Below are 18,490 nucleotides of genomic sequence, written 5' to 3' on the forward strand. Positions count from 1 at the left end.
CATTTGCCTGGGAAGAGTCGGCTGGTCGTCCTCTGCTTTTGTTTGAGCTACGAAAATAGAAATGGCAAGCGCTGGCACCACTTTTTAGTAAACTAGAAGATATTTTTGAGAATCATCTTCTGGTTGGGCGAATTTACTGCGTGTATGCTTGGTAAAAACCCAGATTTTTCTTAAACTGCCTCTGCTTTGGCTATCTCGGTTTCCGGACTCACGGATGACTGAGCAAGTTAAGGACTTTGCTTTCTGAACAATTTTCTTAGCGATGCGTGATTAGCATCAAAAACTGCCTCCGTTCTTTGATCCGGGCCTTTCTGGTGCGTTTTCCGCCTTTAGCGCTTTTTCCTTTACCGGGCATGAGCTTCAGAATTTTGTAAACATGCTGCTTTTGTGAGTTTTTGACCTTGAGTGTCCAATCGCCTATTGATATCAGCATCTGTTCAGTAACACTCTGAAATCTGCGTTTCTGTTGCATGCGGCATCCGTGTATGAGGGCATCTCTTCTTTGTTCTCCGAGCATTGGCGCTTTCCCTTTTTCCTTAGATGTTTCCTGCACATTATTTCATGTTGTTCCTTGTTTTTTTATTCCTGCAGTTCACGCAAAGGAAAAAGTAATGATAATAAATTTTGACATGAAAGCTTTAAGCTCTACGAATGTGTAAAATCATGACACCCACAGTGAACTGACTCTTCGAAAAACACAAAACTGTCATTCATGAATACCTTGGCGTACATTCATTAATTTTCTTTAAGGCGTGCGCCCAATTTTTGGTTTAGGGACAGCGTTTCTTAAATGCTGAGTCGAGGAAAATTTGCAATGGGTAATTTCTGGGACTCGCAGATCGCAGATCGTATTTATCGCAGATCGCATTTATCGCAGATCGCAGCAATTTGTCAAGTTATTCGTATGCTGTTCATGCGACGTTGCGATAAGCGATGTCGCATATCAGCCATCGGAGATTTCTTAAGATTCTTATTTATGGGCGCTTCTTAATGTATGCAGTGCAGTGAATTTCGCACCGCTTCTTCGCAGTTGTTTTAATGTGCTCATAAGGAAATGCTTCACTCTTCTCCGTGCGATGTATTTTTGAGGAGTATAATACAAAATTTTTATAAAATCTTTTTGGATTTTTTACTAAGGGTTCCCACTTCTTTTGCGTTATTGTTAATACTAAAGAAGGAGGGGGGGTTCTTGGTGGTCACAACACCTCCCTAGCATTAGCAGCCTCAACTTTTGCAAGGGAGGAGGAGGCAACATGGAAGTGGCAGATCTCAAGGCCTCTCTAATGGATCGAGAGAATGAACTGCAGAATATCAAGGAAGAAAATGAAAATCTGAAATGCAGATAGCTTGCCATTATATAAAAAATGGAACAAATGGAGAAATCATTTGCTACTGCCCTAAATTCCGACTATTCAATTTCATTGGAAAGTAACAATTCAGAAAATAAAAAACTCTCGATTCGCTCTCATCAAGTGCACAAGGCATAAGTAAAGGTTGCACTTCAAAAGACGATACATGCTATTTCATATCCACAGGAGCTGAAAATGTCATCTATTAACCAGAAAACGTACAGAATCATCGAATTTCTCGTCTAAATATAGCTATAGTAGTAAGTAAACAAGAAAGAGTGTGAATAGAGGAGCAGAAGCTGGCGGTGATTCTGACAACAATGCCACAATATTGCCCTTAACATATCACCAAGTTTCAGCTCAGGCAATGAGCTTCACTGGTGCATAATATAGAGAAGAAGTCTCTGTACAATCCAACAAACATTAAATTATCAAAATGCTGGCCAACAATTATTCAACATTTCTTCCAGTCAGTGGCTCTGTTGCAGAATGATCGAGAACCTCGAAAGAGCTAATGGCACTACAAGGATCAGTTGAACTTACCAGCAAAAACAATATAGCATAATAAGGGATGTTTTCATTTTTCAGCCAAAATGCATACCCTCTAAAAGAAGCAACCTATTGTAGAAAGGACCAATAACGAAAGAATGCGCCTGTAAAAACAACTTGAAGTTGTCGAAGCCCGAGCTGAGGCACCTCATTTCTGGCTCTGTTTTTTCCACAAATATCCGATTTTTCGGAACATGGCATTCTTTTTCTTTGAATTTGGAGAGATCTCCATGTCCTCTGACATTATTGGAGATGTCAATTTCATGTAGAGAACATCAGAATCTGATAGTACGTGCATAACCAATGAAGCTGATCTTTCCACTAGTTTGCCATTTAGTTCACCATTATGCGCAGCTGCCAGAACCGTTGCTGCTGCATCTGCTGCCTTTTTCCATTGCTCAGCCTGTATCCTCAATCCCTTCATTTTGGCTTCCACATCCAAGTTAGCAGCCTCTGCAGCCTCAGGCTGCTCAAATGATCTGTTTGCTCTCTGCCTACTATTTTCCATCTCTAGAATGACAACTTTTAGCTTCTGTACAACCTCCTACTCCCTAGCATTAGCAACCTCAACTTTTGCAAGGGCCTTTATTTTTTCCTATTCACAAGCTTTTTCCTCCTGGATTTTTTAATTTACTGAATTGTTACCTTCCAATGAAATTGAAGAATCGGAATTGGGGGCAGTGGCAAATGATTTCTCCATTTGTTCCAATTTGTGTGTAAATAAGAATTGGGTGTTGCTACTGATGAATAAATATGAATGGGTTACGCCAACCGTTTGCAGTGTTCATCTTTGCTAAGTGAGTTCAAGATTTGAAGATTTTCAATCCGTTTCTACGTTTTCGTACGTTAAGCGTTTAGGACGATCACATGGCCAAATTTTGGCAAGCTCCAAAGGTTACCAAAACTGATTGAGGTATGTTGAGACTTCCATTACTGTAACTACCGACTGATGGAGGTATGTGGAGACTTCCATTACTGTAACTACCGCCACTTTTACGGTAACTAAATGATAATCCTGTGTGACAGCGAGCTATTGTACTGGGGTACTGTTGAGATTCGTTCTGGACCACTAATCTCAACAGTGTCACCGACCAGAACCCCACAATAAGATGCCTATGGCATAATCGTACTAAATAACAATACCCTTATGGGCACATTTACGGTGAATATGTTAATACTCCATAACCATATACCATATATATATATATATGGTATTTCCAAATTCGTATTTTTATCAGTATTATTATCACCCATACATTGATTAGAGCATAGAAAAGCTCTGATTACATGGTTTGGTATTTTTTTTAAAGTATAAATAGTGCTTTTTGTATTCAGTTATGTATATATTTATTTTTGACATGTAATTATCACGAAACAACGCAATGAATTTTTTTACACTAGAACATTAAAAATGGAACACCACAACTTACAACATATACTTCTTTAAACATCTACAATGTAATTTTTAATATTAATAAAAAATATTTTTCCTTGAGAAAAAAGTATATAATATATTCAACGAATAACATTTAATGACCATATTATATATAATAACCACTACAATGTAGGCAGATGTAATATGTGGTCCATTTAACAACCATACTATACATATTTGTTGTTTATGCTAACCATAGCATATGTTAAAGCCATATCCAACATTAGATATCATTTTTTTGGGATTAACGCAGTTGAACCCCAAAAAATGATATCTAATATAATGCACTGCGGAAGCCCCCAATACGTTATCCATATCCAACATATTTAATATACCATTGATGTAAATAATGGTGAGCGCCATTTATACGAGCGGGTTTGTCGGATGTTGTTGGCGAGCCTTACTCGTTTAATATATAATCAACAACCAAGTCTTAAATAACATAACCATAACATAACCATGCGGGTACTCAGAAAGGTTGCTTGTATCCTATTGGTTATTCATTCAACTTGTAATTTAGAGGTCACTTGTACCAATTTTGTTGGTGATAAACTATTACAAATTTTTTGACTAATGAAATAAAGTCATGTAGTGCTTTACCACAGGGTCACGTGTCACTCATTCATTGGGTCACATGTTGGGCTTTCAATCTACCAAGTTTAAACTTCTTATTATGCCATTTGTCAACTCCCAGATGTGTCACTTGTCAATTCCTAGGCGTGCCATTTTGACTTTTTTTGCTAGCTATTGCAAAACTTCAAACTAGAATAACTTTCTCATACAAAGTCACATTGGCGTGATTCAAATTGCGTTGGAATGATTTTTTCAAGCTTTATGCAAAGAGTCTATTTCCATCAAATTTTGGAGGCTTTGAATTTTATGCCATTTCAGGATCCTTCTAGATCACAAAACTACCATCGATTATGAGGCTTATCGTTAAAGGAATATTTGTGAGATTCTAAGTCGCTCACATCATCGACAAACTCCTTTCAAGAGAGTATAATACATTTATTGCTAATAATGTTATTCATCGGTTGATCAAAGGCATAAAAAGTGTAACGTCCAAAAATGATTTGTAGTGTTACTAATCATAATTTGTTGTTTTGCTCGGCTCTATTGGGAACTACGGTGACGGGGGGATCAGGAGGGCGATTTTGGAGCTAGGGTTACAGTTCAGCAGAGTTTGTTCTCCATGGAAGGTCATAAAGGAGGGAGCTCCACTCCCTCCTACATGCAGGTAGTGGCTAGCAGAGGAAAAAAACCAATAGAAGAGGACAGAGATCCTTCAGCTGAAAAGCAAAGAAATAGAGAAAAGGAGTAGGAGGGCTCTAAATCTAAGGAGAATAACAACAATAAAGAAAGCAAGGAAGCGGACAAGGAATAGGGCACAAAAGACAAAACTCAAAGGGGACCATGCAAACCCAAGACTACTATCACTCCTAGAGTTGTTTTGAATGATCCTGCTCTACAGGCGTATAGGGACCACATGTATACTTATGCAATCATTTGTAAGTTCATGGGTTTATGGCCCACTGAAAAAGAATTACAAACATGGATTAAATACCACTGGAAACCAAAGGGAAGCATAAAACTACATCTTGGGTCAAAGGGATTCTTTACTGTAGTCTTTGCAAACATTGAATATAAGGACAGAATGTTTGAAGGAGGGCCCTACTTTTATGCAGGAGCAGGCCTGTATATGAGACCTTGGATCATGAATTTTGTCCCAAAATGTGAAACTTTTACCTCAGTCCTAGTCTGGGTAAGACTCTACTCTCTACCTTTGGATTACTGGCAACTAGAATCCCTATCTGCCATAGGAAATAAGTTAGGGCATTTTTTCAAAGCTTTAGAGGCCACTAGAAGGGGAAAATACACATCCTTTGTAAGAATATGTGTGGAGATGGATCTTTCTGGAGCTCTATCGGATGAGGTAATATTAGAAGTGTTTGATGAAGAATGGGTACAAACAGTGGATTATGAGCACATCCCATTCAGATGTCGTAAATGTCATGAACATGGGCATCTATTCAGAGATTGCCCTCTCAGTAAAACTGAAAATAATAGTAAAACCAACACCATGAAAGACACTGAAAGCTTTCACAAAGTGGTCCAGAAAGGAAAAGGGAGCAAGAGGGGATCAAAGACACATCAAAATGAAAGGCAACAAGCCAGTCAAAATAGGTTTCAAGCACTAGAAGAGGAAGAGGGGATAACAAAAGTAGATCAGGCCAAGGGAGACACTCCAGTGAACGAGGAGAACGAAGAAGAGGATGAGCAAACACAAACCATTAACAAACAGAAAGAAGAAATGATGAGTGACACAGAATTGGAGATGGATCTGGAAATGACCCAGAGTGAGATGGAAATGGAAGACCACGAACTACAAGAGATTCTTGAGAAAGAGAATCTAGATCTAGAAGGATTCCTGAAACAAGGAACTAGGGAGGGAGTGGATTCGTTACCCCCAGAGGAGTTCAATAGAGTTCAACAACTGTTCTTATGGAAAACTCAGACCACAGGGCTGGAAAAGCAAGGGAATCATGAAAGGCAGAGCAACGAAGGTGTGAAAGCTATGAAAACCACACCGGGCTTGGCACCTAGATACCCAGGAAAGAAAAGAGGTAGGAAAAAGCAGAATGAGCTTTTGATGGAATGTGGAAAGCTAATGATAGACTCAGGTAAGATGAAAGACCTATCCAGTTACTCCTTTACAAATCTTTAATAATGAAGTTCACTTCTTAGAATATTATAGGCCTAGGCAGTAAAAGAAAACAAAGGTTACTTAGTAATAGAATGAAACAAGTAGCACCGAATGTAATCTTCATCCAGGAGACTAAATGTTCCATTTAGAAAATAAAAGAGATTCATAGTAAATGGCTCAATAAATTTGAGTTTCTAGAAGTCAAAGCAGAGAATACAGCACGTGGCATTCTCACGCTTTGGAACCCCCAAAAAATTGACATTATAGATGTAGAGGCAGCCAGGGATTATCTATCAGTGGTCATACAACCAGTGGGAGATAAGGAAGTCTACCTAATTACGAATGTGTATGTTCCCCAAAGAATGGATGGCAAACTCAAGCTTTTAGACTCCCTGCAGGATCTCAAGGAAAGACATGCAAGTATCCCTTGGATTTTAGGGGGTGATTTCAATATGATCAAATCTTTGTTGGAGAAAAAAGGGGGCACCAGAACTCTAAATAAAGATTCTTGTGCTTTCCAATATTTCATAGACAATATGAAGTTAGTGGATATTGGTATGAGTAATGGTACCTTTACTTGGAACAATAAAAGAGGAGGAGAGTCTCAGGTGGCTTCCAAATTATATAGATTCATTATCCCAGAGGATCTTATGCTCAAGGACAAGGACATAGTTGAAAGAGTTCTCCCCTTTGGAGGATCTAATCACTGGCCCATGCAACTGGAAATGCAGAGCATTGGTACCCCCAGGAATAGACCTTTTAGATTTGAAAACATCTGGCTTTCCCACCTAGATTTCGCCAACAACATAGCCATCTGGTGGGCTGAAGAATTAAACATTCAAGGCACAAGCATGTTCCTACTCCAAAAAAGACTAAAACATCTCAAACTCAGGCTCAAGGAGTGGAACAAGAAGGAGTTTGGTAATATTTTTGAAGGAAAAAAAATCTGTTGAGGGAAAAATGCAGGGACTCAACCAAACCCTTATCCAGGAGGGTTTTGATAATGATAGAAATGATCAGGCAACTAAGTATCAACAAGAATGGGAGAACTTCTGTAAACAAGAGGAGATTTTTTGGAGGCAAAAATCCAGAGTGCAATGGCTAAAAGAAGGAGAATGCAATACCATATTTTTCCACAGATCCATTGTGGCGAACAGAGCTCACAACAAGATTTCTTCTATCAAGGATGAAGGAGGTAATCTTCTTCACTCTCATGAAGAAATAGCAACAGTGTTGGTTCAGCACTTTTGTGGTATTGCTCAGGAATCCTATTCAGATAGGGAACAATCTATTAGGGTTATATCAAGACATATTCCAAAGTTGGTTTCCAATGAGGACAATTTCAACCTTAATAGACCAGTATCGGAATAGGAGATCAATGAGGTCATAAAAGAAATGAAAAATGGTAAGGCACCAGGTCCAGATGGTTTCAATGTTGTTTTCTTCAAAGCTTGCTGGAATATTGTAAAACAGGATGTTCTGAATGTTGTGGAAGACTCTAGAGGGGACAAAACCATTCTGAAAGCGCTTAATACCACCTTTATTGCCCTGATCCCTAAACAAGATTTAGCTCTAACTCCCGATAGGTTTAGACCCATTGCCCTGTGCAATGTGGTCTACAAGATAATATCCAAGGTTGCAGCCAATAGACTCAAATCTCTTCTCCCCACCCTGGTGGCGGGGGAACAATCTGGATATGTGGAAGGTAGGGAAATCCTTGACAACATAATTCAAGCTCATGAGGTGGTGCACTCACTAACAAGCAAGAGGAAAGCGAGAATGATCATGCAGTTGGATATAGCCAAAGCTTATGATAAGCTGAATTGGAACTATATCAGAAAATTTCTCATGGCTTTTGGGTTTGATCACAATTGGATTAGATGGGTAATGGCCCTAGTAACTTCTCCTAGTTTTTTAATTCTTGTTAGTGGTTCTCCTTTAGAGACTTTTATTCCTTCAAGAGGCCTCAGGCAAGGAGATCCACTCTCTCCCTTTCTCTTCATTCTCATGATGGAAGGGTTGGGTAGATCTATCAGGCATGCTAAAGAAGTTGGTAAAGTCAAAGGTCTCCAACTTACTGAAGATGGTCAAGCTTTAACACATCAACAATTTGTGGACGATACCATGCTGCAGGGCATCCCCATGGTCAAAGAAGCTCTAGCTTATAAGCAAATCCTGAGAGACTTTGCCATGGCTTCGAGTATTGAAGTTAATCCCTCCAAATGTAAGATTTTTTTCTTCAATACTCACATTGCTATTCAGAGAAATATTTCAAGAATTTTGGGCTTTCAAAGGGAGATCCTCCCTTCAAAATATTTGGGAGTCCCTCTAACGGCCAAGCCTTTCCATAAGAGCATCTGGGCGCTAGTGATTAGCAAACTGAAAGATAAGATTAGGAAATGGACTTTCAGATCTTTAAATTTGGTTGGAAGGTTGGTGCTAACTAAGGCTGTCCTTCAATCAATTCCAGTCTTCATGCTATCAACTCTCCCAACCCCCAAAGGTGTTCTGCAACAATTTAGAAACATGCAAAGAGACTTTCTTTGGGGCAAGGGGGAAGACAGAAAGAAATGGGCCTTGGTAGCATGGGAAAAAATCTACAAACCCAAAAGCTATGAAGGACTTGGTCCAGATGATCCTGAGATACTAAGTAAGGCTTTAGGAGCTAAATTATGGTGGAGATGGGTTAAAGATCCTGAGGCATAATGGGCAAAGCTATGGAAAGAAAAATATGCACACATGTGGCAAAACAATGATCTAATTAGAATTTCAGGATATAACAAGGGCTCTCACATCTAGAATAATGCCTGGGACAACAGGGGCTTAGTCCAAGGAAACAACTTCTGGGAAATCAGAGAAGGAAACCTAGCCCTATTCTGGGAGGACAGATGGCAACAAGAACCTATTTTGTTAAAGGAAGACTTGAGGGATCTCAAGGAGGATACAGATACTAAAGGGTTATCTAAAGTAAAAGACTTTTGGGTCCAAACCAACAGTAGTGGAAAATGGAGAACCTGGAGGAACTTTGAGTTCAGGGATGAAAGCCCCCTGAAGGCTAAAGCAGAGACTCTAAAAAATATGTTAGAGCAAAGGAAGATTTTGAAATCAAGGGAGCAAGATTAGCTAAGATGGGGCAACAAAAGTGAGGTTACCTTTAATCTCAAAGAAGCAAAACTCATTCTCCTTGACCTCAACTCACAAGCTCCAGATAAGACTTGGCAAGACCTATGGAGACATCAAGGATGGATGAAGATTAAACTCTTCATGTGGCTGGTTCAGCATAAGAAAATCCTGACCTAGGATAATATCAGGAAGAGGGGTGTCCTGGGGCCTTCCAGATGTCAACTATGTGAAGCCCAAGAGGAAACTATGGAGCACCTTCTCAACAATTGCATCTTCACCTCCAATTTATGGGATTCTTTTGCCACCATTTTCCAACAGTCTGACAAGGACAAAGGGAGCATCATCAATACCCTAAACAGATGGAGAAGAACCTTTTCAGACAATGAGATTCTTAGCTCAGCATGGGCCATCATGCCAAGTTTCATTATTTGGAATGTCTAGAAAGAAAGGAACAACATAATCTTCAAGAATGAAAAGAGGCCATCCCAAAGCCTTTTTGAGCAGATCTTAAAACAAATCAAGGAAACAGTTGGCACTATTGTGTGAAATCTCCCCAAGACCCCTCCTTCTGTTGCGGATTTGAAAATTCTTAGTCATCTAGGTTTGTAGGGACTTATTCCTCAAGGATGGGATAGGAAAGTTTTCTCCTTGGTTTCTGAGCAAGATTTCTAGCATCCTCCCTCCAAGGGATTTTTGAAATTCAACATTGATGGGGCTTCAAAGGGCAACCCGGGCTTTGTGGGTTACGAAGGGGTGTTAAGGGATGAGCATGGTGGAGTACTTTTCATCTTCTACTATGATTTAGGAAGAGCCACGAATAACATGGCGAAATTGATGGCTATGGAGCAGTGCTTGGATTTCCTGAAACAGGATAACCGACAAAATGTGATTGTTGAAGCTGATTCAAAGTTAATCATCGAATCAATCAAGAGGATCAACTAGGGCACAAGACCAGAAAAAGTCTCAAGGAACTGGCATCTGATCCGGGGCTTTCAATGGATTCAGTAGCACCTCCAAAGCCTTCAGACTATTAGCTTTAAACATGTAAGAAGATCGACAAATAAATTGGCTGATCTTCTTGCCAATCAAGGGGTGATAAGCACAGAGAACAGGCTTGCTTTTAGCTGGCAAGAAATGCCTCAGAATAGGTTAAAAGAGAAATGTTTTGACCAGGCAGATGAAGACAGGATTGTGTTTCAGAGTAGGGCCATGGAGACAGAATCCAGTTGATTCAGGTGTTCCATGTTTCTTATTTTCTCTACTTTCAGGTCTTCAGGGGGTTGCAGTTCTTTTTCGACCATAATAAAATGAGTCAGCATTGTTTTTTGAGATTCCAGTGGATACTCAGTCACGTGCATTCATATTGGGGAATATATAATGAGGAAAAAATGAGATAATATATTTAGCATATATTAGGGAGTAAAGGGTTTTTATATTGGCAGGTATAAAAAATGGAGTTCAAAGTTAATGAAAAATTATAAAGGGGTATAAAAAATGTTAATGAAAAAATGGATACCTACAATATCTAGTGAAAGTAGGGGTTTTTTTAAATTGGGAAGTTGTATTAGGTTCATATTAGTAGGGGGTTAAATAATGTGATTTATAGAGTTATTTTCCAATATGTAGTCAAATTAGGGGTCTTGTTTAGTATGCCACGAACGTACGTGATATGTCATAGGTTCATTGGTTGAAGCCCCCGTGGGTGTAGATAGGAATAGGTACATGAGTTTTAGACCAACTAACATAATCTAGCAATTGAACTTCATTGTATTAGTCTATATCATATAGAACATAGTTAGTATATTGACAACAAAGGTTGAGTGATCCATGAGTTGAATATGACAAAGTTTTGGAGTAAATGATATATATGAAGAAAAGTTAATTCAATGTTTGACAATGAATAAGCTAGGGTTTCATATTGTGTTTGATATAGTGAGTAGAGATTCTGAGAAACAAAAAACTTGAGCATAAAATGTGACTATGACATACAACTAGGGTTTGTCATTTAATGTATACAATAAATTTGATGGTTTACCTAATTGATTGATGATAGTATATTTCCATAGGTGAATGTTGAATGATTACAACTAGTAAGAAGATATGTGTTGCGTTGAATTGAGAGCAGGGAAACAAGTGGATCCAATATTTGACAATGTTGATTTGAGAGAAGTGTTTGTTATGATCTGTTGATGCAAGTAAGGTTGTTGTTTCTATTATTGACCAGGGTATATGGCTAAGTTATGGATTGATAGTACATTATTGTAGAGCAGTGAATTGGTTGAGTTTGATGTTTGGTGCAACAATGGCTTGCTATGTAGATAGAAATGAGAATTGACAATGATTATAGAGCAGTTTCTTATATTGTACTTTATTTTGTATTGATATTGGAGCACAGGTGGATCCAGTTTGAAAATTGTGAAACGTGGTCCATTGAATAATTAGGGTGGTAGGGTGGTGCAAGGAAAGAGGGTGGAGTCTCCTTCAGGTTGGAGCCTGAGAATGCTTCTGGCTGACAGGGTGGTGCTAGGGCAGGTTGTAGCCGTCATATGGCGTTGGAGCATTCATTTAGTAGCAACTGGTAAACAGGGTGTTGGAGCATCCATAATGTTGGAGCCTGAAAACTAGGCCACAACAGGTAAAAAGGGCGTAGGAGCATCCTACATGTTGGAGCTTGTAAACCAAGGGGTAGGAGCCTCCTTTAATTGGAGTTGAAAACTTGATGTCAATCTTTTGAAGATAAATACTAAGAGGCATTCGGTGGTTTTTTTCCCAGAGGGGTTTCCATCTGAAAATCTCTGTGTCTACTGTCTCTATTGTTATGCATTATCGAATGGTATTGATGAATGTTTAGGTTTATCTAATGCTAATAACAATTAATGCTCTGCGAAATTAAAACTTGATGTAAATCTTTTGAAGATAAATATTAAGAGGCGTTTGTGGTTTTTTTCCTAGAGGGGTTTCCACCTAAAAATATCTGTGTCTATTGTCTCTATTGTTATGCATTATCTAATGTTATTGATGAATGTTTAGGTTTATCTAATGATAATAACAATTAATGCTTTGTGAAATTAAAAATATACTAATTGATAGGAATAATGATTCATCCCACTCTCAGTATTTCCAACAAAGATAATAATAAATAAATAAATATAAAATAAAAATAAATAAAAGGTGCCATGATGACATGTGGATTGTGCACATGAAGATCCCTTTCCAATTTGTACAAATTTGATAAAAATTGCAACTTCTCAAGATTTCAAACTAAAAAACAAGAGACACAATTCTACTTTACTGATTTGTGGAATGGAAATCATAATTTAGAACAACATGCATAGACATGCAACAAGCAAAATCAAAATTACACAATTATTTCTAGGGGAACTCAACTCCGAAAAACCCCTTAAGACTCTTTGCATTAATTAGTTGAATAGAGAAATTATTATAATTGCCTGCTCTAGCTTTGAGCACAACCTGCAAAAGAATAATTGTTCTCTACGTTGAATGAGAAACTCTAGCTAACACTTAGCCAATTATTTTCTCATCTAGCCTCCTATTTCCTTGCACAATCCTTGAGGAAATTAGCTCATAAAAGATAGGAATTTCCTCCTATTTTCTTGCGCAATTCCAAAGGATTGATCTCTTGACTGCATGCAACACTTGTACACTCAAACTAGTATAAATTTCATGTTACATTTGCCTTGTCATCTCCACTTCGGCTGAGGAATTAAAATTCCTTGCACGCATTAGATAATTTGGGTTGATTAACCAGTTAACTAATAGATCTCTGAGTTATACTATTGTCCCACTGCACAACTGACCTTCAACTGAATCTATCAATAGTTAGAGACTAGTTAACTGAATACAACTGAAAATAATTGAACTAGATTGCTAAAATTTAGGAATCACACATGCATAACTGAATTCCAAGCCCTTGACTTGAATTTACTGAGCTAACTAAGTGATAAGAGCCATATCACACTAGTTAACTGCCTCTAAGTTGTCCCGTTGATGTGGAAATTTGATTTACTCAATTTGACTAAGGCTAAAGTCAAATTAATCCTTTCTTTCTACATTTTTAAAAACTCCCTCTTATCAAGAAAGGGATTTTTGACCACCCCTATCTTGCACTTGTGGAATTCGAATTTACCTCTTGACAATGCCTTTATTAAGATGTCAACATCTTTCTCCTCAGTTGGCATTTACTGAAGCAACACAATTCTCCTTTGCACACAAACCCATAAATAATGATACCAAATATCATTGTGCTTGGACCTATCATGAAATACTAGATTCTCAGAGAGCTTAATGCAACTCTGATTATCACAATACATCATTGTCAGATCCATATCATGACTGAAAAGACCCACAATTATTTTCCTCATCCATATGGCCTCACATGTTGCTTGACTTGCAGCCATGTATTCAGTCTCTGTTGAGATGAGCGCCACAAACCTTTGCTTCTTGTTGTACCAGGAATAGTTGCAGACTCAACACTAAAGATAACACCTAAAGTAATTTTCTTGTTTGATGGACTCTCTACTAAATCTGCATCAGTGAAGTCTTGGAGATACACTCCCTCTGTCCTCATGTACCATAATACATCTTGGTAGGCCTCACCATAACTTGACTAAGTTGGTTTACTACATAGTGCATGTCGGGCCTTGTGTTCACAATATACATCAAATATCCCACAAGCTACATGTAAATGGTAGCATCAACCTCTTCACCTAAAGTGGAATTCTCCTTCCTCCTGTTTGTTGCTAGAGGTGTGTCCATGGGCTTATAATTCTCCATGTGAAATCTCTGAAGTATTTCAGAGGCATACTTCCCCTGAGACACAAATAATTCACCATCACCTTTCCATACTTCCAGCTCAAGGAAGTAATGCATTAATCCCATGTATTTCATCTCAAATTCCCTTGCAAGTTCCTATTTGCAAGAGCAGATTAGCTACTCATCACCTGTCAATATTAAATCATCAACATACAAAACAATAATAAGAAACTTAACGTCTACCACAATGTGATAGAGGTTTGCATATGCTTAACTTTTAGTGAAGCCCAATCCACTGAGATAACTATCGATATGAGTGTACCATGCCCAGGGCGCTTATTTGAGACCAGACAATGCTCTCCTGAGTTTGCACACATGTGAATCCCGATCATATGTCTCAAATCCCGTCGGTTTCTCTATGTAAATTTCCTCCTCCACAACACAGTTGATAAAGGTGGTCTTCACATCCATCTGGTGGATTTTCCACCCTATCTATGTAACCAATTCTAGAATGGACCTGATTGGGGAATATCTTGCAACTGGTGCAAAATTTTCCTCAAGTCCAATCTCTCTACTTGAGAGAATCCTTTAGCCACAAATCCAGCTTTGTACTTATCGATACTCCCATCAAATACATGCTTCAATTTGTAGATCCACGTGGAACCAACCACTGATTTCCCTTCTGGCATCCATACCACCTCCCATACACTTTTCTTCATGATGGATTCGTATTATTGCACCATGGAATCAACCCAAACAGGTTGATAAACTGCTTCCTCAAATGAAGAAGGCTATGTTTCAATGAGCTCTATCATGAGAGCCACATACGTAGTGTACCTATCTGGTAACCTCCTCTTCCTGCGCTAATATGTAGGGACTCCCACATTCTCCCTAGATTCCTACAAAAATCTACTAGCTTCTCTAGTTCTCTTTTTCCCCACTCTAGAAGATACTGGTTGAGTGGGTGCCTCCACTCTGCCTCCTGTCTGCTCCACAATGTCATGAAGCTCATCCTGAGGCTCCTCCTTTGGAGCTAGAAGCTCCTGCTACAGTGGGATGATTAGTTGTCATTCCATAAAGCATATTATAGCCTTCTCCTCATTGAAATTAACATCTCTCCTCACAACTGTCATCCTTAGTGAAGGTAAATACACCCAGTAATTGTGTGGAGTTTTGGTGTATCCTACAAAAACTCCCAACTCTATTGTAGGCTCAAGTTTCTTCCTTGAATCCTTGGATACATGACAATAAACTAAAGCTCCAAAAATTATGAAATGAGACACATTAGGCTTTCTCCCAGAGAAAGCTTCCTCTAGTGTGATCATACCAAGTATTCTATGAGGACTCTGGTTTTGCAAGTAGATTGTGGTGTTGCATGATTTCACCCATAGATGTAATGGAAACCCCTGATCATGCAACATGGACCCTGCTGCTCCCACTATGCTTCTTTTCTTCCTTTCAACTACCCCATTCTACTGTGGTTTATGGGGTGTTATGAATTCTCTTCGAATGCCTTCTTTTTCACAAAAATCATTGAAGGCATGTGACACAAATTCACCTCCATTGTCACTCCTGAGAGCCTTCACCTTCTTTCCAGTCTCCTCAACCAATGCCTTGAACTCAACAAATTTTGAGAAAACTTCATCCTCTTCCACATGAAGAAGATCCAACATTTTCTGGAGAAATCATCAATAAGAATAACATAGTACTTATGTTTTATTGTAGAGGTTGTAGAAAAGACATCATAGTGGAATCAATAGAAGATTACATCTGCTCTACTATCTCGATCATGGAAAGTGGATTTTACATATTTCCCCAATGTGCAACCCTTGTAGACATCCTGCTAGTCAAGGGACCCAATAGGGTGACTAGTGGTAATTTGTTGCATGATTTTTAAGGAACCGTGGTGTAGATGACCTAATCTCCTGTGCTAGAGTTCTCAAACATCTCGACTCTGCACATTTTCAACCTTACTTCTCAATGTAATGTAATCTCCCACCTCAAGTTTGTATAATTTCTTCACTTGAACCCTAATCTGATTCACTTTCCTGGTAGCGATGTGTCTCAGAAAGGATTTTCCTTTACTAAACATAACATCATAGCCTCTATCTTCCAACACTGCTACAAATATTATGTCCTTCTTTAGCTTAGGTACAAACATAACATCTTTGAAGTGAAGAGGAGAGGCTTTCTCCCTCTAAAAGGTGATAGTACCAATTCCTACATCACTGTACCTCCCATCATCACCCATTTCGATATGCATATACAAATACTTCTCCTCTCGGCTACTAAAAAACTCCTTGCACCCTGTCATATGGAATGAGGCACCAAAATCAAGGTACCACACACTCCACATAACATTGTTGGTCATGCATGCTATTAGGGTGAAGTCTAATTTGAATTTCAAAGCCAGTGCTTCACCTGTTGCTCCTCTTGAAAGCTTCTTGTTAGACTTCTTGTGCAGACATTATGTAGCATAGTGCCCAAATTTGTGGTAGTGGAAACATTTTATCTTGCTCAAGCATTTCTTCTTGCCATTATTTTGATTGGATTCAGGTTTGCTTTAGGTCTTCTTTCCATTTCCCTTCTTCCCTTTTACAACCAAGGAAAAATTCTCTTCATCCTCTACTCTGGATGAAGTTCCATATTTAGTATTTCTCCTAATCTCTTCTTGAACCAAATCGAACCATGACCTTTCCCAATTTGGTATTTTGTCCCTTCCACTCACAAAGTCTTGGTAATTGTACCAGGCTTTTGGAAGGCCTAGAAGAGCTAGGCTCACTAGGTCATCTTTTGCAACATTCAACCCATCCTCTCCAAGCTCATCTCGAACTTGTGTAAATATGGAGAGATACTATGGAATGGTATCATTCTTTTGCATCCTAATGTTTTAAACTTTGTCTTTCAGGGCTAATTTCTATGATCACTGCTATTTTTGAATAGCTCGGATAGTGTCTTCCACGTAGAAAATGGTGTCTCTTTTCCATGGAAATTTGACACCATATGGTCGCTCACACCTTCTAGAAGAATTATCCTGGCCTTTGCAACATCCTTCTTCCATTGGGCTAATTGTTGTGCATTCGACTGTGGAGGTTTTGCAATATCAATTTTAATATATTATAACACACCATTATCATTGAGCACTTCTTCCATTCAATCCTTCTAGGCTATTGAATATGATTTACCCTCTAGGGCATACTACAATCTTAGTCCATTGAAAGACTTTCTCTCGGTCCTAAAGAAAAATTGCTACAATGAAGCTGCAAATTTGAAATTTTGGTTCTAATGTGATTTCAGAGCTCTGATACCATGTAGAAATTTGATAGAAATTGCAACTACTCAAGATTTCAAACTGGAAAAGAAGAGACACAATTCTACTCTACTGATCCATGGAATGGAAATCACAATTTAGAATGACATGCATAGACATGCAACAAGAAAAAAATCATGTACACAATCATTTCTAGGGGAACCCAGCTGGGAAAAACCCTCAAGCCTCTTTACATTAATCAGTTGAATAGATAAACTATTACAATTGCTTGCTCTAGCTCTGAGCATAACCTGCAAAAGAATAATTTTTCTCTCTATTGAATGTGAAACTCTAGCCAACACTTAGCCAATTATTTTCTCATCTAGCTTCATGTTTCCTTGTGCAATCCCTGAGGAAATTAGCTCTAAAACATAGGAATTTCCTCCTATTTTCTTGCGCAATTCCCAAGGATTGATCTCCTGACTGCATGCAACACCTGTACACTGAAACTAGTATACAACTCATGTTACATTGGCCTTGTCATATCCACTTCAATTGAGGAATTCAAATTCCTTGCATGCATTTCCATTTGGGCTGATTGATTAGTTAACTAATAGATCTATGAGTTAGACTGTTGTCCCACTGCACAAATGACCTTCAACTGACTCTATCAATAGTTAGAGGCCAGTTAATTGAATACAACTAAAAATAATTGAACTATATTTCTAAAGTTTAGCAATCACACATGCACAATATATCAAGGATCTAGTGATCTGTCATTCCATAGTCGCTTCATGGTCGATTAATATTACACTAAGTGTTAAGTCCTCTTCTCAATTTTTAAGTGTCTAAGTCACTTTCTCACACATGTTCAGTCTGTAATAAGCTCATGAATGCATTCTTTTATGCAATCTTGAACATGCATAACACATTCCTTCAAGATAGTGCCTATGCAATTCTCAAACTATGTCGATAGTCAGTGCACACTTTTAATTGGCAGTCTCTCACTTTTGGTTGCGATTATACTTCTATTTCATGAGTTTTTCCAAATGTTGCTTCTGCGCACCTTCGATTTCACAAATGTCACTTTCATTTTTACGATTGTCTCTTTTGCTACCTTCACTTTAATAAGTGTCCTTTTCATGTTACCTTCACTCTGGCATGTGTCACTTTCAATGTTGTTTACACTTTTCTTTTAGTGTCACAAATGTTGTCTTTTGGGATGGGAAGTGTCTCATATCACATAAGTGTAGTTATGGTTTGTTTCAAGGGGTCACTTTGGTGTCAATGAGTCATACTTACTATAT

At 38.4% G+C, this 18,490-nt stretch overlaps 1 protein-coding gene across 1 annotated transcript; it reads right to left on the reverse strand.

The window, feature by feature from the left end:
• Nucleotides 1-1,225: 1,225 nt before the first annotated feature.
• Nucleotides 1,226-2,724, reverse strand: LOC149205464 (interactor of constitutive active ROPs 2, chloroplastic-like). Its single transcript, XM_089393472.1, has one exon. It carries the CDS (start codon nt 2,404-2,406, stop codon nt 2,047-2,049), a length of 360 nt encoding a protein of 119 aa, XP_089249598.1. The 5' UTR covers nt 2,407-2,724; the 3' UTR covers nt 1,226-2,046.
• Nucleotides 2,725-18,490: the final 15,766 nt, after the last annotated feature.

Source organism: Pinus tabuliformis, chromosome 1_2 (assembly GCF_031772625.1).
Source record: "Pinus tabuliformis cultivar Carrire ecotype Pingquan chromosome 1_2, CPIR1, whole genome shotgun sequence".
In the NCBI taxonomy this organism is placed as follows: Eukaryota; Viridiplantae; Streptophyta; class Pinopsida; order Pinales; family Pinaceae; genus Pinus; species Pinus tabuliformis.